We start from the raw sequence: 25,282 nt of genomic DNA on the forward strand, positions 1-25,282 counted from the left end.
AAACAGATGAGTACAGGAGTGCCTCTGCTCCTCTTCTGTAAAGGGAGGATCCTGTCTGGGGCTGGGCTGGGGTTCATTTGCTGAGGAGAGGGCAAATGTCTTTGATAGGGCTCTCAGGAGAACTGTGCGAAGGGAGGAGTAAATATCTTCACCCCACTCCGTAGCACTAAATGTTCCTTGGGAAGCTGTAACACATAATTTAAATCCACTGCACATGCCACCCTGGGAGCAGAGCCTTATATGTCGAGCGCATGGGCTGTCCTATTATGGGAAATCAACTTTGTTTTGAGGGAAGCACAGAACATCGCTTCTGCGCAGGTCCTGGAATTTGAAACATTTAGGGGCCTCCAAAGAGCACTGGCATTAGTTACCATGCCGGCTGAGTGGAAGTGAGGATCCCTGCCTCTCCCAGCCTGGGACGCAGACCCAGCCGGCAGCCAACCCGGAGCTGCATCCCACTGGGGTGCTTTCTGCACTCCCCTCCTCAGAGCTGCAGGGTCTCGTGTGGGAACACATCCCTGGCTATGCAGGGACAAGCCTAATTCAGCAAAAGCTACTGGAGCAGCAAAGTTGGAATAGACTTTGCCAAGAAATACTTTGCCGTTGTTTTCTTTTTCCTCTTTTTGTTTTTTTTTTTTTTCTGTGTGGAGAAATTTCATGTCTGCTCACATGCTTTGGTATGAGGAAGTGGAAGATGATTGTAAGTATGAACAGACTGACATAATTTATCACAATATTCACTTTGACAGTGCAGTATAGTGCTACACAGCCCACTAACAGCATGCATTTTTAAATGTTTCTTTTCCAAGTCTAAAGAAGGAGAGCACAAGGGGACAAAAATAAAGAAAGTTTTTTGCCTCTGTTAGCAGTGTAATATCCTGTACATTATATATAAAAGAAGTGCTCCAAAAACAGTACTTGGCTTTCCTTTGAATAAAAAGAATCCATTTCTTCCTGAGGTTCACCACTTATTAAAGCAGGGGGTTGAAAAAGAAAGAATTGAGAAGACAGGCCAATACATTTGGAAAAAAAAAAATCGTTTCATTATTCTAATAATTGGGCAGTACATCAAAGGATTAATCAGTGGCTTTGAACTTTAGTGTCATAGGCAGTTTCCACTGCCTAATATTAACTTGCAGAGTAAGAGAGCTCTTCTCTGGCCACTGAGCTGTCTGGTAGCAAGCGAATGAGGGGGTGTCAGTTTTGCTCAAAGGGAGCAACACCGGAGCTCTCCTGTGTGCTTCCCAGAAAAGAACAGGAACAGTTTCCAGACTAGAGCTTGCTTGTTTGTTTAAAGCTATCCTTTCTGTGCAATAAGAAGAAAACCAGAGGATGCTAAGAGTGAGAGACTGAAGTAAGCCAAGAATGAAAGAATGACACAGAGTTTAAAAATCCATCTACCAGGCTCCCAGATTATCTTTCTCCTTCCTCCCCCACCCAGGCTTCCAAAATAGATTGTGCTGGGGAAAAAAAAAAACTGTCAGTATTGTCCAAATTTAATCTAGGATCTCCACCCCCTGTTTTATAATCTCTTCTGCTCTTCCTCTTTTAGCTTACTTATGTGTCTGTATCATAACAGAATTGCTGTTATTCTCTATTTTTCTGATCATAAAGGCCATGGGAATGCACACACACAGTTCTATTTCCCCATAACATATAATGCATTGTGTGCTTACCAATTTCAAATGAAGCTTGCTGAAAAGAATGTTAGATTTTGTCACACTTGACAAGAAAGAAGCTTAAAACAGAAAACTACAGGGTGCAGGTGTGTCTTACGCAATAGTTTGCTTTCCTGTTTTCCAAGATAAACTGTAACTGTGTTTTCTTGTGCAGTAAATAAGATTTGAATCAGCTATAATTTTTCCAGATAGCTATCTAGCACCAGGTTCTGCAGTGATGGGACCCTTTACCTATTGGACACAACCTGGCAGTTCAATAAGGGATAGAAAAGTCAGGTCATCATTATCATGTATTAAATAATCACGAGGCAGATTGCTTTACTCTTGAAAATCTTTGGGGTGGAGTTGGGAGGAAGATATGTTATGGGTTTCTCCTAAGGGGTTTTACTCCTGGTTGGCAAGAGCAAGGTGGCGTGCTATACAGCAAGCTACATGAGGCTAAACATTTTCCACTAGCCTTCTTTGGAGAGAAATAAGAAGGTTTTGTTGTCTTCATTTTTCTGTCTTCTTCCTTTACAAGGGAGCCACAATATTAGCCCTGACTCCTTGTCCTCAGCCTTGACAAGGAGACTGCTGCAAGGGAAGCTGGGCAGGTGCTTGCTAAGAGGAAGGAGCTTTGTTGCTAAGCTCTAAAGTTATAATTGAACTCTTAAGATGTAGAAGGTGAAAGAAAGAAAAAAGAGCTGCATTAGGGCTTTTGAAAAATATGAATAGGAAACCAGAGTTGCATGTAGCAGATGAATAACATTCATGACAAGAGCCATTAAATCACTTGCTAAATTATTTCACTTAACTGTGTTCATATTTAAAATGAAACAGAGCTGTCCCAGTGCTCTTGAGAATTATTTAGCTGAAATTATTTCCTCACCTGTATACTCACTCTTTTAAAGGATAAGGAATTTTTCTCAGTATCTTTTTGTGTAATATTCTCAAGGTTTTTTATAGTTATATTTCAATAAAGAAGAAAAAGCCCATGTCTGCACACTGTGGCAAAGGGTGTCCAAAATAATCCTCTCTCACGTTTTTCCTCAGCCTTTAGACATGACGTGTCACTTCTCTTACTGGTTGCCTGTGCTTGCCTTGCTGCTTTCTTTATGTTGGATGAAAACTTTTTGCTCTTAGAGGTGACAGCAGTTACTTACACTTCTGCATTGATTTTAAAATCAATCCTGAAGCTCCTTCTCCAGCCCTTTATCCACTTCTGCATCTACTTCTACCCATTTTTCTTCTGCTCTCTCCCATGCCACAGCAGGAAAGGCAGGTTCTTCATTCCCTGCTTTCTGTCACTTCTGCTGAGAATGACCTTTGTGAAATCTTAAAGGTATTTTTTCATCACTGAAAGCTTTACTTTTTATTCCCAAGCTATTCTGTGTTTACTTCTGCCTGAGTTAGGCTGGAAACTCCTCCTGTCTCTTTCTAGATTTCTGCAGAGTCTTTGACAATAACACCTAAAGAATAAAGTGGCGGAAGCATGAGATATCATAAATTTCACTTTGTTTTAATTAAAAAGAGATTACTGTGAACTTTATCTCGGAAGCCACCCTCCCTAAGGATTTCAATATCATATGCTTTATTTCTTCTTCTAGCAGATATAATCCTCTGTCTGTGTCCTTAGTCTGACAGGGAACCAAATTTTGCTTGCAGTGCACACAGGCATCCTCTTTCTCTGCTTGGATTTGCACAAAGTAGCAACTAAAAATAGAATTAATCATCAAACTAGAGCCAGTGAAGAAACTAATCCCGCCTGAAATTTGGTGGCCACAAGAGGTCTCTTACCAGGTGTTTTACGGTAGCAGGGTTCCATGTAGGTTCATGCTTTAGCTCATGCTCAGGAGTGCATTTCTGAAGTGAATTCCCAGAATGTCCTGCTTATTACCATTTATCGATGTGCATTCCAGAGCACAGACCCTGCATCCCTTTTGGAGGAAGCTGGACTCCTAGATGCATTCTGGGTTCTGCTGATGGGCACAAAGTCTCAGTGGGTGTGCAGGGCAGCAGGGTCACACTGAAACGTTTCCAAAATGAGCCTGGTGATGCACACATATCTGGGGGGAACATCTTAGAAAGCTACTCCTGGTGGGCCTCATGATTTTCAGTGCCCTAACACAGCTCAGTGAGATAGGAGGAGGATAGCAGCAAATTTTGTTGGATCTTGGATGTAAGGAAAGAACTGCTTTCCAAGTTACTCTCCAGATGGTGCAAGCGGGTGCTTCATTCACTCCTGTCTAGTGTCTGCTCCTTCACCCCTGGTCCTCGGGCTGCCCATGGGTATTGCAGCTGGCTGTCACTTTCTGGGATGGTTGTCATTCAGGGAACTGCATTCAAAAAACAGTAGTCTGGCAGTGTGTTACATACAAAACTGGTGATCCTGTGAAAATTAACCTTCTCAGTATTTTTCTTAATTTTTTTTTTTTTAAAGGAAAGCATTAATTGGGTTACTAATAGAGTGTAGTTATTGATCAGAGAGTCATTTGTAACTGAGAAGGTACAATATTTGAAAAAAAAAAGGTTAACTTTCGACTAATACTGTGAAATTATTTTAGCCTCAGAATTGTCCAACAGGCTAAGTATTTTTAAATGATTGCCAGAGGGAATAGGAATAAGCTCATATATATTTGTCATGGATTACTGTTAGACAAAATCACATTGAACAGGACTGTGAACCAAGCAGCCTTGATTTGAAAAGGCTGACTTGTTGATTTTCACAGAACATTTTCAATTAAATGTTACCCCAAAGCTCAATCATCATTTAGGAGGATAACCATTGTACTGTGTTATAGCTAACCATTGGAAAAAGACTCCTCAATAAATTTAGCAGAACTTTATAGCATCACGTTGCTGTCGAGGAGGATGCACTTGTGATAATACTGCATCACTGCCAAGGGAAGCAGAACAGCACTGGGAATTTTAAATAATTGTGCCTTATCAAAGCCTGAGCTTTGTGGAAAGCAGAAATAATGGTTAGTGGACTGTGGCTTTGCAGAGTGGCTTGCCAGCTGGGCTACACCAGGGAGCACACTCCTTCTTCCTCCCAGAAAAACACATACGGAGCTGCTTCCCTTCTAGGTTGTGACATGTGCAACAAATCAGAACATTTTTAATGATGTGTTTTGATGGGAAGATAGGCTGGATTCTTAAAAAGTCATAATCTTTCTTGGTTCTGGTCACAAGTCCTATTTTCATCTTGGGGTATTATTAAGAGTTGATAATATTTGGGAGGTTTCCCAATCCCGTCTCTAATTCTTTATTTTTTAAATAATCCGTTGCATTATGATTAATTTTTTATCAGCTGCATACAGTCTCTTATTTCTGAGGGAAAAATAGGAGTTTGTGTGTATTGTAAGCATTTGTGAAAGAAATACTATTATGTGAGCAAAAGCATTATGTTCATATAATTTTGAATATGTTAATGCAAGATAACAGTTAAAATGGCTCTCTTACACTTAATTTCTTTCTTAAAATATTTTAAAGGATCATCACCTTCAACAGAAACAGATTAGCATAATCCTAATAATAAAGAAGATATAGTTGTAAAAGTTTCCTCATACAAAACATTACAGAATTATGTTAGTCCCAAGGATGGTTTTGTTTTCTACAGTAGTTTTCTAAGTAACCTAATGGCTTCTGGAATCCTTTTTTTTTTTAATAAAGAAAGCATAAACCTCTTCAGTTTGTAAAAAGATTTTGGAACATCCCTGGGGACCTAGTAAGATTGTGAGTGCCACAGAATGAGAGAGAGTCATAGTCAGGCTAATCAACCCCTTTGTATCTGTTTCTTTTAGCTTCTTAGTTCCTCTGACTGACAGTAATTTGATATTCTCAATGTAAACTTAGAAAGAAAACAGGCAAAAAATAACTTTTAAAGTGTGCTGGACTGGGTACATGATCTTGTTCTGCTGAATGACTGATACCAGATATTGGTTATAAAATGTGGAAGTTGTGACCACTTGTGAGAAATCAATTATGCTACTCATGAGCCCAGGATGCCCACCAGGGAGCCTCCCTCTCTCGTCCCTCCAGTGTTTGCCATGTTCTAAAAATGGCACCCACCCGCATGGCTGAGTGTCTGCATGCAGGCATGCTGATTTTTATGGGAAATTATCCATGGGTAAGGCTTTTAATTTTGTCTAGCACAGGGAATTGAGGGAATTTAAAGGGTGATTGGAATTTGACGTTTCTGCCTTTTTATTCAGAAAGATACTTTGATTAAAGTGTTGGAAGGCTCAGTTAATGGAGGCATTGCTGCTATTTCAGATATACAGGGTATGAGATTTGAAAGCAAGCCAGATCACAATGAGATGTAATAATGATGTCCTTGGTTTATTTTCACTTGGTATATTCAGGTTTTGATTGGATTCTGAGTGAGGCAACAGTTTTCTCTCCCAGCAAGCAGTGCTGGTACTTGGAGGCTCGCAGCCTGTTATCAAAGCAGAAGCATTTTCTTGTGAAGGTCATGGACTGAAGTGGTAGGAGAGGAGAAAAACTAAAGGGGAAAGGAGAGAGGAAAGAAAGAAATATTTCCTTATTGGTCCTTATCAGATGCAAGCTTCTCATAAGAAACATTTCTGAAGTGAAACCTATTACTACTTTGACCCAGCTAGCACTCTGCTGATGGAGTATATCAAAAGATTGGTGGAGAACTCCCTAGGTCTCTGTCCATCTATCCTTCTCCCTCCCAGCTCTACTCTTGTCACACACAAATTCTTCAATAGTTCCCTTCACCTTATTATGTCTTTTTTAAAAAAGAAATAATTCTGGTTTTCTTTTTTTCTTTTTAAATATATTTTAAAGTTTTTTTCTGAAAAGATTTTTCATAGACTGTTCAGAACAAATCTTAGAGATTCCCAGCTGTGGCTGAGGTGGTGGAAAATTAATGCAGGCAATGTATTTTCTAAAAGGTTAATAATATTAAATAGATAGCATTACTGGAGGTGCTAAAGGGCCTATTGTGAAGTTCCTATATTATGGATGCTGTAAATAAGCGGGTAGAAGCTCATAGTACATTCTGATTTAAATGACTGATGCTGAAGTTGGTAATACCTAAGAAGATTTGTGTCCATTTCTTCAATGTAGGAAAAATGCTGTTAGACTTAAAGCTATCCTGATGCATTCTTGGGCTTGGAAAACTCATAAGCCAACATTCCAGGCTTTCCAATTGTAGAGCCTATCAACTCATAATAAAGGACAACATGGGTGTTTGGGACTGGGGAATAGCAAAAGGGATGGAGGTGCTTCCTGCTGCTGAGACCCAAGGGGAACTGCTCTGGAGGCATCACACTGCCCACCTTAAAAGCAGCTCATTAAAGCTGTCCATCAAAAACAAGGGAAAAAGAAAGTCAGGAGGTACTGTCATGTGATGGACAGATGGTGAGTTTGTGGACATGTTGTGTAGAGCATAGCTAATTCAAACAAACTTGGTTTTGATGTTTTTCTTTCAGTGAAAGTGGTTAGCAATCCAGAGTGAATTCATACTTTGCAGTAGATTTCAGAAGGATTAAAATATTTCTTCTAATCATTTGACTTTATTTACTGTCAATCTTTTCTCATCATGTGATTTAGTACATGCTTTATGCTTCTTCCCTGCCCCACCCTTCAAGCCCTGAAGATGGTGGCTGAAAATAGAAATCAGGATATTTTTAAAACAAACTCTCAGGCCATATGTATAAATACTTGGTCAAATGATGGTTACTCACTCTCCAAAAATGCAGAAGATCCAGATTAAAGAGATAGCTTTTCTTATATTCTCTGTTTACAGAGGAGAAAGTTACAGTTGAATTGGATGTTGAATGGAAACAAAAGGTGAAGCCAAGTAACTTTTCACAAAAAAGAATTCTTGCTTTCTTGCCAACATGAGAACAATTCCTTTTATAGTAGTCAGTAAAGGACAAGCACATTATAGGGCTGATTCCATCCCTTCCCTTCTTCCTAAGAATTAAATAAATCAATTTTGAAAGCTCAAAGTGCAAGGAGAGAAAATTAAAGCTGAAATAAATGGTGAATTTCAGGAGCAGTTGACTATTAGCAGAATATATAACACATAATAGAAAGAAAAGCTTTATAAGCATACAAAATCATCACAAATCCGAATTTTTCTCCCTGTAATTGTTTAAATTCCATGCTGTCTGCATCCTTGCATACACGATGTCTCAGTGATGCTAGTGTAGATTTAACAGGTGTTGCTTAAATCATTCCCCTTAGCTTTCTAGAGAGCATATAAGTTGAGTCAGTACTATACTGCATCAGATTTCTCTACTAGAATTAAAACATTCCCCTAGCAAGGTAGTATTTCTGACCTGATTATGTGGTTGATGAAAAGCTTTAGGAAAGTTGGGGCACATTTTTACCCAGGGAAAGGAAATCTATTGGATTAGATTGTCCATCTCTATTTCCTGTTCAAAACGAGGCATGGATATTCCGAGTCAATTCAAAATTACTGCTATTTTTACCACAGTTACTAACTTACTAATGCTTTTCAACTGTTAAGAGCTAAAAACCATAATTGAAAGCATTTTATGTTTTGAAACAAACTAAATGGTGGTGAACATTCACCCTTTCATCTTGTAAGGACTAGCCCATTTTTCCTAGGGAATAGCAGCTGAGTTGTGGAGGCCAAGCTCTTCCTATTGACACCACTGTCAGCTTTCTTATTTTCTTTTTACTACTTCTGTGACTTTCCCTTTCCTCAGAGCCATGCACAGCCATTGCTGTACTGCCTTAGCTGCTTTAAATAAGCCCTCCCCTCATCCAAGAAGACTTGCTAGTTTTTGCATATTATCTTAAGCTGACTGAACATTCATTTTGCCAAGTTCCCAGCTGCTGCTACTGCTGAATTAATTCATTTTGGTCTTGACAACTTGCAGGCAAATGTAAAGTAAAGTTTACTTGAGCAGTAATCCTCTAACTGAAGGGAGGACGTGGTTCAAACAAGGATTTGTTCTGTGGCCAGTTTTTCCCTGAATCTGCCTGCAGTAAACACAAACGTTATTTGCTTCTTATTTGAGAAACTTTTATCTAGAAAGTTAAAAGCATCTTAGGTCTAAATAGTAACCAAGGAATTAATTTTTTCCTGGTGCAGTAAGTTGGTCTGTGGAAGCTTTTTGACCAAATAAGAGTTCCTAAGAGGTAGGGTGGCTCTCTTGGAGTGCTTCCAGAAACTGCTGCTCAGCCCATAACTGATGAAATTTCACAACCTCAGACCAGCTGAGACTGGAAGGTGCCTCTGGAGATCATCTACTCTTCTTCCAGGCTCAGAACAGGGTCAGCAAGAGCAGGTTGCTCAGGGCAATATTGACTTGGGTTTTAAATATCTCCAAGGATGGAGACTCCACAGCCTCCCTGGACGATCTTTTCCAGCATCTGACTGTCATCACAGTAGTTTTTTTTTTCCTTTTTCTTTTTATAGCTCTATTGAGTTTTCTTTATTTCAGTTTATGCCCTTTGTTTCTTGTCCTGTCAGTGGGACAAAGGGGAAGGGTCTGGCTCTGTCTTCTCTGCTCCTTCCCATTGTGTTTACAGTTATTGAGAGGATACCCCTGAGCCTTCTCAGCTCCAGAATCAGCAGTGCCACCTTTCTCAACCTCTCCTCATACAAAAGGTGGTCTGAACACTTAATCATCTTTGTGGCCCTTTCATGGACTTGCTCCAGAATGTCCATGTATGTCTCATACTGGGGAGCCCAGCACTGGACTCAGCACTCCAGGTTTGTCTAGCCAAGTTTGAGCAGAGAAGAAATATCTGCAAGGACACATTGCTGGCTCATGTCCAACTTGATGTCCACCAGGACCATTTTTACAATCCTGCTTTCCAGCTGTGCAGCCCCCAGCACATACTGGTTCATAGGGTGGTTCCTACCCACGTCACCTTGTTGAACTGCATGAGGCTCCTGCAACATCTCCAGCTGACCTTTATACAACTAGTCCCAGCTTTTGAGAGCAGCAGTTCAGCTAATTTTCAATACACCCCACTAGCCATTTAGTAACTTTGTTCTTCAGTTTGTTTATGGGAATGTTATGGGAGACAGTGTTGAAAGCCTTGCTAAAGCCAGGATAAACAACATCCAATGCTTTCCCCACAATCACTGAGCCACTCACCTCTTCACAAAGAGCTCTCAGGTTGGTCAGGCAGAATTTCTTCTTTGTCAACCCATTCTGACTTCTCCAAGTCATCTCTTTCTTGATATGTTGGGAAATGGTTTCAAGAATGGCTTCCAAGTTTCCAAGAGGATATGCTTCATCACCTTTCCATGTTACCCAGATCCTCCTGGTGTTTTTTTGAAAGTGATTGCCATTTCTTTCCAGTCTTCAGAAACCTCTCACAATCACAAAAGCCTTTCTCAAATAACCAATAGGCACGTCACAGTCACAATGAAAAAGATCTTTCAGTGCTTTTGTTTGCCAGCAGTCTTTCTGACTAGTGCAGAAGGTGATCAGAAAGAGAAATTTGGCATCTCCCATGTTTCTTTTGATGCCAGTTTTTTGCATGGAATGCACACAAACATCGAAACTGTCTATATTTGCCTGTGTGCCCAGATTAAAAACTATCTGTGAATCACTTTAGAGCTCATCTCCAGGATGTGTTCATTTGAACTCTCCAGCTTCTCTGGACATCCTTCTGCTGTAGAGCCTGGCTAATTATACTAATATTTAGTGTAGAATGTCAACTAATTGTTTAAAGTATGTCCAAGTTGAAGATCCATTAAATACGTGACCCCAGTACATTTTTAGGCATTTGTTTAAAAATTAAAAGTTAGCAAAGTGTCTTAGGTGATGTAAATTGTTTAATTAATGTTCTGTGAAAACAATTATTATTTTGAAGGGTCATTCGCAATTTGCACTTAGTGCAAAAATGCATTAAAATACTGAAAGACATTTAAGTAGGTATAAGCATGCTGAGATTTTCAGCCTGATATCTTTAATTTAAAAAAAAAAAGAATTCAAAGTTAGCCATTTAAAATGTTTGTTGCCTTCCAAGTGAATGCTGTTATCCAATCTACAGCCAGTGAATATATCGCAGTGAAATGTGATTAACTTTCTCACTTCAATCTTCTAGATGTAGATAAATTTGTTTTTTCACATCTTTCTCCTTATCCATCTCCTTACCCATCTTTTGATAATTTTTGTTATCATTTTCTGTTACAATGATAATTTCAGTATACTGCTTGACTAATTTAAAGTAGGAGGAAACAAAAAATGTAATAAGAACTGTTCATTATTTTTTCAGACTGTATTTGTTTATGGCACCTATGTTATAAACCTCTCTTTAATTGTTCTCACCTTTTAAAGTGCACCAGTGAAAGACTTAGCTGCTTCTTAAACTGGTAATAGCATATCCTAAAATTATATGAATTATAACATCGTAGCTCAGTTAAATGCTGTCTGCCTGATAGCATAATCTTCTCAAAGTCAGTGTCTTTGGCACTATTTTACTTAGATTTTCTTTTAAATGTAGCATAAGATTTTTGAGGTGAGATATTTCAAATGCTGACATAATCAGAAGTCATTCAGTTCTATTCTAGTAGGAAAGGCTCTCAGTAAGGAACCTATTGGAAACCTGAGGGCTCATGATGTGAAAACTTAAAATATATACTTCCACGTAACATCTATTCATTAAGACAGATTATTTTTGAGCCAGAAAAAGAATATATCACATATATCACAGCTTCCAGGATCCCTTGAATTAATCCCATTTCTTCAAAATTTAGATTTTATTTGACTTCAACAATATGTCAATTTGCATCTTCTCTATTTTATTTTATTGTAAGCCTTTGTATTATAATTTTCAGCCTCTGTTGCCTGTTTCTTGGTCTACAGCTATACTTACAGCTATAGCCATTCATGGAAAGTTCATATTAGAATTCCACTATTTCTCTCTGACACAGAAACAGCACAAACCTCTGTGTTTGCCTGAGGGCTTTTCCTAATAGATACCAGAAAATATTTTTTTTTTTCTATAATGATATAGTTCTATATTTTCTACATAGTAAAAATCCCTAATTTTTTGTTCATTTTCAAGTTTCTTTGGTGAGAATACATTCCTGGAGAGCTGTTGTGCAGAATATGCTAAGAGTTTTCAATGTGCTGCCTATTGCATGCAGTCTCTGGCATGCAGTTTGAAATAAAAATTAATGTGTCAACAGTTTGCTTTGTAGATATTTAACATAGTCAAGAATTAATTGGATATTAATTGCCAATAAGATGTGAAAATTTTGAGACCTGGACAGGTTTATGGATTTGTAATTGTTGTAACAAGACTCTGGTTATTTTTCAGTTGATGAATACTGAAATTAGTTTGGCAGAAGAGAGCAGGAACATGGTGTTTTTACAAAGAGAGAAGCTATGGCTCTGGCCAGGGCTGAACGCATAGCTGGAAACAAAGATGTTGCTAGAAAGAGGCAAGTCCCAAAAGTGAGTTTATGAAGCTTCTAGCAAGGGTAGTGACAATTATTAGCTATTATAGCCACTGTCAAAAGATCTGGTTATTCTGAAGTGTATCACATAGTCATTGATAACATCATAGGGAAGGGAATGAAAAAAGAATATTTTAGTAATTCCAGCATTAGCTCATTAACAAGATGCATATTTGTTTCTGTACCCGTGCATCACTTAGAGCATCTTTCAAAAAGGGAATAAATGTGGGCCAAAAAAAAAATAGCAGCAAGTTGGCTTTTTCAGGTGTACAGTTGACCCCACTATAACTCAAATGCATTCATAATCTAAGTCTCACATAATCTAATTTGAATGGGTATATAAATCATAATAACTACTATTGATATAGTATTGTCAATATGTATATATATAAAGTACTATTATATTCACAATAAAAGTATTATTTATGGCAAATCATATACACACTTCAATTAAGCTATAATATAATGCAACTTAAAATGAAACTGCAGATTAAGTGTAACACTCAAGCCTGATTACATGCAGAGAAACCCTCCTATAGGTCCCTAACTATTCACAGTATCATTATTGTTTTCAACTGAGAAAAATACCTGTGCTGTATGCTAGTCAGAATTGTGTCAGAAAATCAGTGAATCCCTTGTTTCTGCAACAAATGCAGTTAGTACCCTAGGTTTCCTTATGTAGAGAGCCTTTTGGCACAGGATTTCTCTATGGAGGCAGAGTTGCTGACAGGACTGGAGCCAGCTGGCAATGCTAAACGCTGGTGGGACAACTACATGCACCTAGGCCCCCACTTTGTATGATCACTTACTCATGCATTCATATCTTCTCATGTTTAGAATAAAAGAAATATATTTTTATCTGTATAAAAGAATGTAGCGGGAGGAGCCATTCTTGCTCCTGAAGCTCGACGAGCTGCTGGTCTCTTCCAGGACTCCAGCCACCACACAGCGCTTCCAGGGTAGAAGTGTAGCGGGAAGAGCCTTTCTTGCTCTAGTGGCTCGATGAGCTGCTGGCCTCTCCATGCCTCACACCAGAGTGAGCTGAGGTCTCTTATGTGGGTGTGTGTCCCACCTTTATTGGCCCCCTGATCTTGCTCATGCCCGATAGGGGCCTGTCCTAATCAGGCACAGGTGGACTCACACCCACTTACTGGCAATTCGAGGCACCTGGTTTATCATGTCTCTCTACAAAAGAATTAAAAGGTGTTGTTATGATCGAATCAGTATTATGGTAAACGATGGATGTCTGAAGAGTAGGGGGATGCTGTTGACAGCAGGATCTCCTGGAAAAGCAGAAAAAGTGAAGCAGTCCGTGACAATGCAGACAGAGGTTTCAAGAAAGGGGGTGAGACTTAGAGCAGCCACGGAGCAGTGCCACAATGCCTGTCTGCAAGGAGCTTGCACAAGAATGAAAAGTGGACAAAACCCTAAATATATAGGAATAAGAACAGCAGATAATGGGAGGTTAGTTTAACAGTGTTTCTTTCTAGTCTACTGCCTGGCAGGTAGGTTTGCAAGTTCTTGCTACCAGAGTTACAGTTTTCACAAGGTAAGTTTGGTAGCAAGAATGAGCAAACACAGGTTTCTTACTCAGAGCCCTTGCCAGTTCTCCTTCCTTCTGTGACAGGTCTGCTGTATGTCCCTTTGGTATGTCTACCTATAGTCTCTGTCTATCCCCTTGTTCTGCGTGTAAAATAACCCCCAAGACTAGTTGAGGTAGTGTGGCATAAATTATAGTTTATAGATAAATTTTGATTGATCTAATTAGTTCAGTTAAGTTTATTTAGATCTCACTTGTAATGTGACTACTATTTATTTAGCTTTCACACCTAAGTATGACATCTGAACTATACACATTTGACTTTAGTGTAGTTTATGGATAGATAGGACTTGGTATGAGCTTGCTTTTTCTCATTGAAGCTCAGATTAGAGGCCTCCATAGCCACCAGCAACCAGGAGGAGTCTCTGGGGGGGCACCTGTGCTCTTACAAATAGTGTCTTCAGGTCTCTGAGACATAGAGGGTGAATTATATATATCCACCTTCTGAGACAGAGGCTGGAAGTCATGGAGGGAATGCTGCTGCTCAGATTTGGGTGCAATCTGCAGCCTGACAGACCCACGTACTTTTGAAACAGGGATGTATTCACTGGAGGCTTGAGGGAGGGAGGAGAGGAATGCCAGAGTTTCAATGGGGCCAGGGCCATAGGAGGTCCTTCAGGGTGATCCTCCCATTATCCATTGTTTGGGTCACAGTGCTGGTGCCAGACTGCTCCCTCGCCTGCGTGGTGCTGGCCCTTGCTCATTTATTTGCCATGAGTCTCCCTTCACCCCCACCCTCCCACCTCACCAGAAAAAAAAAAATAGATTCAGTTTTTACATAGTTTGAATAAAAGACATTGTGGGGCCTGTTGCAGCGTGGTACAAAAAGCTGAGAAGGTTGGAATGGGCTTGGTTGCTTTTCACTGCAGGTAAAGGGACCACTGACAAATGTCCTGCTCAGCCTCTTTCTTCATTCTCTTTTTACTGTCAGTAATTTGAAGTTTTTGAAGTAGTAACATGGTTTGCTGTCACCACTGATACTGAATCCCTCTTTTCTTTTATTTAGGTATCTTCCTTATTACTGCTAAGAACCATCATAGCAGTTGCACTGCCAGGCTTGACCCCTAATCATCAGCAAGATACATGTACCCCTTTTCTCTTTCTGAAAGGATCTTATTCCCTTACCATGTTAGCAGACTAACACCAGAACAGAACAAAACGAGTCCTCACTGAGCCTTAGCCATCAGGAAACAAACAGGAGTTACCATGGATTTTATTTCCATGGTATCAAAAATTGTCTCCTGTAGTCCTTTACTGTATATCTCTAAAGAACAGAAGTCTCACTTTACAGTGAGACTGCTTTGAGCCAAGAAAAATAAGCTAAGTTCTCCCCATGATGAGGGTGCATGTCTCCTCATCTTCCTCATGTTTGTAGACTTTCCAGTATCTTCAGCTGTGGGATGATTTTGTTTTCTAGTAAATCTCCCAGAATCACTCCCGATAACTGACTATATATTTAATCCCTTCCTGATCCTTCATAGAAACTCCTGTCTCTTTTCCTTAGGGGCCTCTTACTGTGTTTTCAGTTTTTCTTTTTGATAGTTACTTGGTTACCAATGAAAAAAGATGATAGAAAAAAATAGAAATTTCTCCTGGGAATATAATTAACATTCTCAATTGGGAGAAAAAAAGTTTTTCAGTGATATTAGGAAAAATAATATTTTTTTCCCCTCGTGTTTTGGAAACAGTGGAGTGTATTCTCCTAAAGAAAGTGAGAAATTCAGTACTGCTTTCATATTTAATGTATACCACATTTAGTGTTACAATACTACAAAATATTAATACATTTCAAAATCTTCTCCCTTGGCCATTTATTATCAAACTTGACTGACTGCAGCTTCTTTGATTTATTAATTCATGTGCCTTAGGTAAGTGCAATAATGCTGTGTTCCAGTGTTTCTTTTGATAAAAACTTTTACTTGAATTAAGAGTAATATTAAGAGTGCCAGTGATTTCTCTCTCCTTCCTTGGAGCTTGCAGAGTGAGTGACCTCACTGCCTGTTTAAGATCAGTATTATTTGCCTCCCATTACGTTCTTTCAGCTCTGCACTGCTTTAAACTCTTGGGAGCCCTTAAGTCTGCTAGTGACAAGATGTTGTGTAAATTTTCCAGTCCAGTCTTGGTTTCATTACATAATACTTTTACCATTCAAAGACTGATGTGCGTGCTATACATGTATAAGAATAATTTTATTTTCTCATAATGGTTACATTGAGAAAGTATGAAATATGATCCAGTGAGGATCCCTCTTGTCTCTTTCAACACCTCTGTGAGAGCATAAGGCTTACTAGCCTTTCCAGCACACTTTAGGACTTGCCATGCCTTGCCATACCTTGAGGAACTATTCATACTCAGGACTGTAGAGATAACTTCTGGTGACATCTCTAGACAACAAAAAATTCCTTTTTGTTCTCTGTGAGTTTTACCTAAGATATTGATAGAAAATCATTCCTTTCACTTTTTTTCTCTCACTAATTCATCAGTGTTTCTATTGCATAATAATATAGAACATTCTGGATCTAAGATAGGACCCCTTTCCTCTTCTTTCTAGCTTCCCTACAAATGACTCAAAAGGTATTTGCACAACTAATAATTTCCTTGATTTAGAACATCCAACTTGCAGGAGACTTGCACAGAGGTTGTGTGTAGTTCAACCAGCAGCTGACTCACAGGTGCACTTGCTAATGTGGATTCACTCTTTTCTTGTTAATACAGATATGATTGGGTCAGAATTTGGGGAGTGGTTTCAAGGACTATATCATAAATGTGTTATTCTCATTGTATTGCTTAAACATGCTACATAATTCAGTTTTTGTGGTTAAAGCTTAACTTGTACCACTTACAGTTTCCCTGACCAGTGTTCAAGTTTGCTTCAGCCATCTTTAGAGAACTTAGGTAACTCTGCACAGGTTTAACTATATAATATGCTGTGTATATGTATATAATTTGTATGTATAAGAGAGAAATCCTTTTACTTACAGCTGGGTCCATAGATAATTACAATTGAGAAAGGCCTAAAATCCTACCCTTACAAAAATGTAGGAACAGTGCTGAGTACAAAACTGGGTTGTCCCTTGTGATGAAAGTTAAAGCTACTGTACTAATTAGCCATGAAAAGGCTAAAAGGGGATCTAATTGCTGTCTTCAGCTACCTAATAGGTAGTTAATAAATGGAGAAAATTGTCAGATTCTTCTCAGGAGTGTATAAGGAAAGGATGAAACAAGTTTCCAAAATAAAAAGTTTGACAAGATACTTAGTTTTAAACTATGGTTGTCAGCAATTAAGCATAAAAAGAGGTTGCTCAGAGAAGTTCTATAATCTCTTCCTTGGAGGTGTTCAAAACTCAGCTGGGCACAGCCCTGATCTACTTGGTATAACTCTGAAAGAGGACCTTCTTTGAGGACTGTGTTAGACTAGAAGGATGCAACCTTCTACACTTCTACACTTGCAACCTGTAGAATTCTATAATTCTATGCTTGCTTTACAAAGAGTGTCCTAATCATAATTAGTTTAGAATAGAGATACAGGTCAATGGATTTTCCATGAAAACCATCCAAAGTCTGTAAATTATCAGTTGAACCAAAAGTTTATTCTTGGAAACTTACAGTAGTTATATTTGATTCTGTTCCTCAGCCTCCCTTTACAGTACTCTACCAACCCTATTTTGTGTTCAGCTTTATTTCAGTGAGACTCCGTTCTTGCTGGGTATTTTCTCAGCATAAAGGTTCCAGCCTCTAGTCTCCTGTAATCATCAGAACTGCTTCTCTGTGATACCTAGGAATAACAATACTTTCTGTACCTAGTAATAGAATCAAGAATAAGCCCTGACACATTTAGATCCTCGTTATCTAGTGATACTTAGGGCAGAAGACCTTTTTTTGTTGCCGTTGCTCTGCATAGATGTTTGGTTCAATCTGTGGTCCTAGCACAGACCTTCTTCAAATATTTCCCACTGCACAGAAGTTAAACAGATTTGACCTGGTTTAACTGAAGCATAGAATCCTAATGAACCATATGGATGAACATTCCTATTTGGCAGAAATGATGGCTACAGTGTTTGCCACAAAAATGGCAGAAGTTGCCTTGTTTTTCTACTCACGAGAAGAAATAATTTTAATCTAGAGCTGTTGGGTAATGACTGCTGTCAGGTGTTTCCATTGTAAAAATCTTCATTTCATCATTATGAGTTTCCCAGGTCCAAAGCTCCAGTTGTTAATTCCTCCCTATGACTCTGGCTGGGGACAGATCTGGGGATGGATCTACCTTCTTATGCCACCCTGAGCTGGATAAAGCATCCAAAGAAGAAAATGGTTGTAATGCTTCCATTTAAGTAGGAAGTACAGAGGTTTTTATTTTGTTCATGCCCCTTGTATGGAAAGAGGGGAAAGGTCAGAGAAATTGTTCCCAGAAGCGCATCAGGCTATGTTTTTTAGAATTCAACACTGAAGACTGCAGCAGTTCAGTGCCCAAGTGTAGAAAAACTCTATTTGTGGGTATATCTGTTCTTCAGTCTCATTTTTTCTGGGCAGAAAGGGAGTGCAGCAGTGCCTGCCCAGCCAGCACAGTGAAACAGTATCCTGAAGCTGTGTCCCAGACAAAATGTCAGCATGTTGTGTGCAGCTTACATAGATGACATTCTCACTGCAGCTCCTTTACCACCAACCCCTCCTGCCAACTCATTCAACTTCACAGAGCTTTCCCATGGACTGGCAGTACTTTCATAAAGAATGTAAGGGATGGGACAGCTACCACATCTTTGTCAGCTTCCCTAACCTAACTGCTGCATGTTTGCTCTTGTGGCACCTTCTGCCTTGAAATTGGAATGGGGAAGTGCTAATGAGGCTTGCACTCATTTTGAATGGGTAAAGAGACATATAAAAGCAAGGAAATACTCTTAAAAGACTGCACGTGTTGTGGGGGTAGGATTATATGCAAAAAGGATTGGGTTCTCCTACTTAAATACTAAAAGAGAACAAACCCTATTGCTATTATCCAACATGGGAATTCCTATAAATTCACTTGAAAGCTGTGAACGATACATAAAGACCATGTAACTTAATAGCTGGTCTTCCAAATTCTGTTTTGACCTTTCAGCTATAAAGGCAATTCCTTAGAGTCCCCAAATGTACAGTTCATTGCTCTTTGGTTTACAGAGCAAGTATAGCAAGTAATAGACCTTATTGAAGTTACTTTCTTTTTTTGCAAAACCACTGCACATCTCTTTGACCTTTACAATAAAAAGTGCAAATGCAGCTCAGCAAATGTTTCCAGTATTAGTTTCTGTTATTCAGAATTACAAATAAGTGAGTCTTGATCCTTATGGACTGTATGTTTTATTCCTTTTTTTTTTGCTTTACTTTTGTTTTGACAGTTTTCTCAGTTCCCCTTTACCTAACATCCTCCCTTGTTCCTACTCCCTTTCAAAATTTTTCCTCTACTTGTGACCAAACAGAGAAGCAGAGAGTATGTACCTATTATTTTTACAGTTTCATTTTCCCTGAAGACAAGAGGGTGAATTTTGTATGAAAGCGAGTTGGCACATTAAATCAAGAATTCATGGGTTGTTTTTCTATTATTTTCAACTGAGTTCTTGAATATTTTGGACAGGTACAGTTAGAATTGTAGTCATGCCAGTGGTGGTTTGTCACTTAACTCTTGCTCTCACACAGTCTTCTGCAGTCTTGAAAATATCTTCTACTGCTGTACATGTATATAATTTATTTTAATTGAGGATCTGGCCCAGGCTTTGATTCCCTTTTAGAACTTGTCCAACTTTTCCCATTATGGCCAACAATGTTGCACCAGATTTCTGATAGCTGAATACATGCACTATATATATACAAAAAGTAACTACTGACCTTTAAATAGTTACCAGGGAGCAATTTTTAACTCCTTATAATAGTATGAAACTATTTGGATGCCCTGTTCTCCCTGCAGTATGCAGCACATTAACATTCCAGAGCCCACAAGGACATTTACTATGAATTGCGACAGTGTTTTCCTCTGTGGCTGCTTTCAAGCCCTCCACGTAGCCCTGCCCTGAGTGACTGTACAGCATGGTGACAGCAAGGAGCACTGGCAAAGCGCTACTGTGGGCAGTCTACCAGGAAAGAGATTTCAGCCAAAGCCCTCCTCCAAATCAAATTTAAAAAAGCAGGGGCCAGGGAGTTTATAGGGTTCCCATTATCACTGGTGAAATAGATTGCAAATGGCAGTAGCCACCTGAAATTTCAACTCAACATCTAAATACAAAATAGTGGTTGCAGACTGACATTTGGGAGAACATGGGAAAAGGCCTATTTTCTGACATAATGGTGTTGAAACCAACACTGCACAGAATGCAACTTCATGCTGAGAAATACAAAGCTGTTAAGCCATCATAGGGGATGACAGGCTTGTGGGAGTCCAAAGACCTCAGTATACAAATCAAATATGGTGGTATATAGACTCTATATGTACATATTTTGCTGAGCCTGGGGTATGGCAGAATGGTGAATATGTTGCTTCTTTCCAGTTTTAATCAAGTTTTTATTTTCTGCATGCATTTCCTGTAATAAGGGCCAATGGAGCCAGATTATAGAGTACAAACATAAAAGGAGATATCTTAAATAAGGAATAAAGGCATTTAGCTTTATTATAGCAAAAGCTGCATCTTCCAAAATGTCAAATAAATAACCTAAACTTTCCACAGGGATAAATCCGTTCCAGGAATTCCTTCAATTTATTGAGGAAAAACATCAACAGGAGACCATAAATATGGAGTTTGTTATTAAAAAACCCCCAACTTCTACTTTACTCTTTGTTAGTCTCCTTTTAACAAGATTCATCAGAGAGCAGAAGGTTTTATTTTGTAAAAGGGATTAATTTGGTTTCATTGTGCATTTTCAATTAGGAGTTCAAGTACCCCCTAGCTCTCAAAGGCAGAGTTGACTGTGACTGCAAGTTGGAAGACAACAGACAAATTTTACTGGAAATGACAGTTGGTGTAAGAATAATAAATTTTAATGGAAATAAGTAGATCAAATATCAGCTTCTCCAACAGGAATAAGTTATACATTTTTTAGGATCTATATTCATGGCTGAATAAAAGCTGTGAATACTTAGGAGCCTGAATGGCACTACCTGCACTGATCAGTGAATCAGCCTTTTCAGTGAGAATTTTTGCAGGTATCAGGGCCAAATTACTCCTGATTCATTATGTCTGGTATTTCTTTTTGACTGGTTCAGATACTTCAGAGATGGTTTTGATGGGAAGTATGACTCAGTAAATGTGATAGAATTAAGAAGATTTCAGTGTGTCCTTTTAGACCTTAGGCCAAACACTCAGCAATCATTGAAGACACAGAAATTTCCTTTCCCTTGCCAGGGGCAATATTTGCCCACAAAAGGGTGATGCCTCTCTGGCAGTGCCATCATTTACCACCTCCCTAAGTACCCTGCACCACTGAGGGGACTGTATTTTTTGTTGATATTTGTGCTGGTTTACAGAAAACATGTTGTGAAGTGGCTGTAAACAATAGTAGGGCCTTTAAAAAATAGTCTGTAAATCAGAAAGCGTTTTATTGTATTTTTTTCTCTATGCTGACTGTGCAGTACACAGGTGAAAGCAGTCTTACTACTGCTTAGAGCACATAGTTTGCTCTTGTTCACAAGCACAGTGAAAGCTTTGTGAGCTCCTGTGCTAGAGATGGTCCATGTCACTCTTCTGCTTCTGGGAGACACAGATCAATGGTAGTCTCATAGCTGAAACTGTAGCAGTAACAGGACCCTGGGCAGGTAACAACAAGTGCATGAATATTTTAGGGTTAGTTTGTGCTTTAACATATGGTTAAATCAGTAGTTCTTTTAAAAAGCCCAAGTTTACATTAAAGCTGATGGCCAAGTCTGGTGAATTGTACTAAAAGTTCATAGAATCATAGAATTGGCTGGGTTGGAAGGGACCTCAGAGATCATCAAGTCCAACCCTTGATCCACTACCGCTGCAGTTACCAGACCATGGCACTGAGTGCCACATCCAGTCTCTTTTTAAATCTCTCCAGGGATGGAGAATTCACTACTTCCCTGGGCAGCCCATTCCAATGCTTGATCACCCTCTTCGTAAAGAAATTCTTTCTAATGTTATTGCTGTTTTGTGATGTTTAAAAATAGACTCAAAGATCAGAGACAATTTCCTAGTCCTCTGTGATCAACATGAGAGTCTGATTCCCTGCAGATGAAAGATTAGTGCACTATCAGAGTCATTTATGTTCCAATAATCAGTGTGTTGCTTTGGTATTAGAAAGACTTCTTCCTTAAAAGCTTTCTGTTCAACACTGGAAGAGAACACAGTTGAGTAATTCTTCTCTATCCCTTTCTTGTCAAAACGGGTGAGGGGAGAAGCAATGTTTCAACAGTACAACATTGAAAACTGTCTATTGTGTGAACTTTTGGTTGTTGTTGGTAATAAAGCACCCTGTCCTGTAGAAGACACAGTAAAGCAGATGTCTGTGAAGGGCAGTGCAGCATAGCACAAAATTCCATCAAAAGAGTGATTTGGTGGGTAATCCATAGAAATACATTGATTTTGGTTTTTTAGTGGTAAAGATAGGTTGTTTCTCTTCAGGTGATTAGTTAATAAGCATGCGGCCAGGAGCTTCTGCATTTGACCCATTTGGGGTTTACTAAGAGAGTAGAGGTTTGTGGCATGATTTCTAATGTATGTTCCAATGAAAGCTATGCAAAACTGGTATCATGAAAAGCTTGGCTGTTTGAATTCACATCAGGGGAGTTTTTTCCTGTTTCACATGAGAACGTTCATGTCAGATCCAAAGGCAACTTGGCTCCACGTTCTGGCTATGTTATTGACTGAACACGGAGGCAGGGAGGAACAGTGGACCCAGGTGAACTCCTAGAGATACCTCTGAGGTTTACTTTCCCAGTCTCTAAAAAAATTAAGTACTCCCTTCTCTGGGGCTTTGTTGATTTCTGTTTCTTAGAATAAAACTGCACTGATAAAATCCTCAGTGTATCCTGCTGTCAAAATGCTTACATTAGAGCTCAAACTGCAAATGTAATTGTGTTTATCTGTTATCTCATGTATGGGAAATCTGTAAGACAATGTAATTATTGTATTATCTAGAAAATTGGCCTGAGCATTGGCACTACATCAGTGGCAATGTAACACTAAAGCTTAATAGTTTGGTTTGTATTACTACAAATTAAACTTTAGCTTTTTAGAATTGAGATAAATATCTCAATGGTTAAATACTTTTATCTCAAAAATCCTTAAAGATTTTCACAAAGCAGTTACTAATTTGTTAGTAACACTGTCACTTAAGTTTCAGTCTTTAGGCATTAGCAGGACTGTATCCAGTAGTGTATAAAAAAATAACCCACCTTTTGTCTTCTGAAAACGTATTACGAACTTAGTGTTGACATTACATAAGAAAAAATAGTTGAAAAAAATCAGTGTGACACTGGAAATCTAACATACCCTCAAAGATGATAGATGGTTGTTGTAAAGTCTTGGTCTTCATTATTCTCATCTCCTTTCATATTCTCAAAATTGACTGACCAATTTAAATGTTTCTGTTCAGCATTGCTGTATATCTTGAAAACTTGCTGAGGACTGAAAAAAAGCCTAATGAAAGTTAGATTGCTAATAGGGTTTTTTAAGATTTTTTTTTCTGTTTAAGAATCAGTAATGATTTGCTCCACAGTAAATACTAATTTTTATTTTATTTTATTTTACTTTTCTCTAGATTGTGTTCTATTTTAAAATGGCATAATAGAGAAGAAACTTAAATTGTAGTCTGGACTTAAAGCAATGATTGACAGCAAACTAGAGTTAGGGTCTCTGCACCTTTCAGGATAATAATAGCTGACTTTCTTTTGAATTGGGTCTTTTATGAAAGATTTCTGTTGACAACTGGTCTAAGGCTTGCTGGTGTCTGATATGTACCACATAGATGATTTCTCTCTTTCAAAGAAATAATCCACACTAAGGATAAAGTCCTAAGTAATGTTTTCTTCCTGTGCTTTCTTTGCTAAACTGTTCTTAGCAGCTGCCATGCACAGATTCCAGTGGAAGACGGAGGTACAGACTTTCAGATGTTGGTGAAAAAGAAGCACCATTGGCTAGGAATAAAAAGAAAGATAGGAAAATATGGATAGAAAAGAAAAAAACTAGGACCTTTAGTTTGGCAAGTACAAAGATGATGCTAAAGGCTATTCCAAACCTTACAGTTCCTCAGTGGATGGTGAAACTCTTATCACAACTAGTAGATTATAAAAACTCTAAACACACACAAAAAAAGTACTTACAAAGAAAATAACTGACTATATCATTGAAAGCCATGAGGATTTTTTCCTCAAAAGGTAAGAAACAGTAAAATTTTGTTGCAAAAGTTTGTGAGGTCTGGTTTATTAATAACCACTTAAGTGTGATTGCAAAAATAATAGAAGGCATAATTTTTTAACCATGAGGGGAAAATAATTCAGTGTGGCTTGGATTCTGAAATGTATAATAACATGCAGTGAAATACCTGGGGTAAAAATCTCCATTTTTATATGGCTATCAATCCATTTGTTAAGAAAAGTTATAAATTTTATAGTTTAAGATAAAATAACTGATGCTACTTCGCTTCAATTAGACCTGATAAAGTGCAATTAAGAGTAGTAGAAATGATGAGAAGGTTCATTTCCAGCAAAGAACTAATAGTTTCCTTGTAGTGGTATTTACTTGCAATTAAACTTGCAATACATTTATATGGGGAGTGGATACTAAAGTTAGGTAAGAGTAAGACTGAATATCAAGACTGGAAGGTGGAAATATGGGTTTTCCTGATGCTGACATTATGTAGAAAATTCCTTAAAAGATGTGTACATTCCAAGTGCTTTGTTTCTTGAGACTTGAAATTACACTTAGGGAAAAAAACGCCAACACATGTGCTGTAGGGAATGGTTGTGTTCTGTCAGAAAGACAAGTGGATGAGCAAATAGGTCTTTTCTTTCTGTGCACCCTGTCATTCATTTTTGCCTGTTGCTGATGAGAACTGCTTGGCCAAATGGTGTTGCCAGTTATATGAGTGTAAATCTGTGACCTGAGAGTAAATGAGAACAGCACCTGGCTGCTCTCCCTATCTCTTTCTCTCTTCCTCATACTAAGCTTCTCTGAATTATTTTTTTTTCTTTCTTTCTCATTGCTCCATTTGCCTTTATTTTGCTTTGGTTTGCAAGTTAACATACAGTTTCTCTGCCTTGTTATACAGATGTTATACATGTTATACAGATCTATAGCCATTTTGCTCTACTGTCCTATGAATCCTTAAGCAAAAGGAAGGCTGAATAATATCTTAATCTGTCAAAATTCACTCTCCTGTCATCTTTTGTGATCATCTCTGTGTACATGTACCTTCATTGTTCACAGTAATTTTTGACAGTTGTTCCTGATTGACAGTAATAGCAAGGACAATGTGCCAGGACTTTATCATGATAGTCAGTGGAAATCTGTCATGCTGTCTTAATAGCTTTGACCTGTGGCAAGTGAGAGGCACTGGAAAATAAAGATTGATCTCCTTCCTTCAGTATCTTACATTTATTGTTTTTTTCATCATTCT

The 25,282-nt window shown here is 38.5% G+C and overlaps 1 protein-coding gene across 4 annotated transcripts in view; it reads left to right on the forward strand.

The window, feature by feature from the left end:
• Positions 1–380: 380 nt before the first annotated feature.
• The window catches only part of DMD (dystrophin), a 950,620-nt gene continuing 925,718 nt past the window's right edge, over positions 381–25,282 (forward strand). For 3 of the 4 annotated variants that reach the window (XM_030448312.1, XM_030448319.1, XM_030448327.1), the window contains exon 1: positions 381–700. In XM_030448312.1, the coding sequence (XP_030304172.1) occupies positions 658–700 (43 nt within the window). In that variant the 5' untranslated portion in view covers positions 381–657. The remainder of the gene's footprint in view (positions 701–25,282) is intronic. The other variant, XM_030448333.1, reaches the window with a different exon arrangement.

Source organism: Calypte anna, chromosome 1, assembly GCF_003957555.1.
Source record: "Calypte anna isolate BGI_N300 chromosome 1, bCalAnn1_v1.p, whole genome shotgun sequence".
NCBI classification, from domain to species: Eukaryota; Metazoa; Chordata; class Aves; order Apodiformes; family Trochilidae; genus Calypte; species Calypte anna.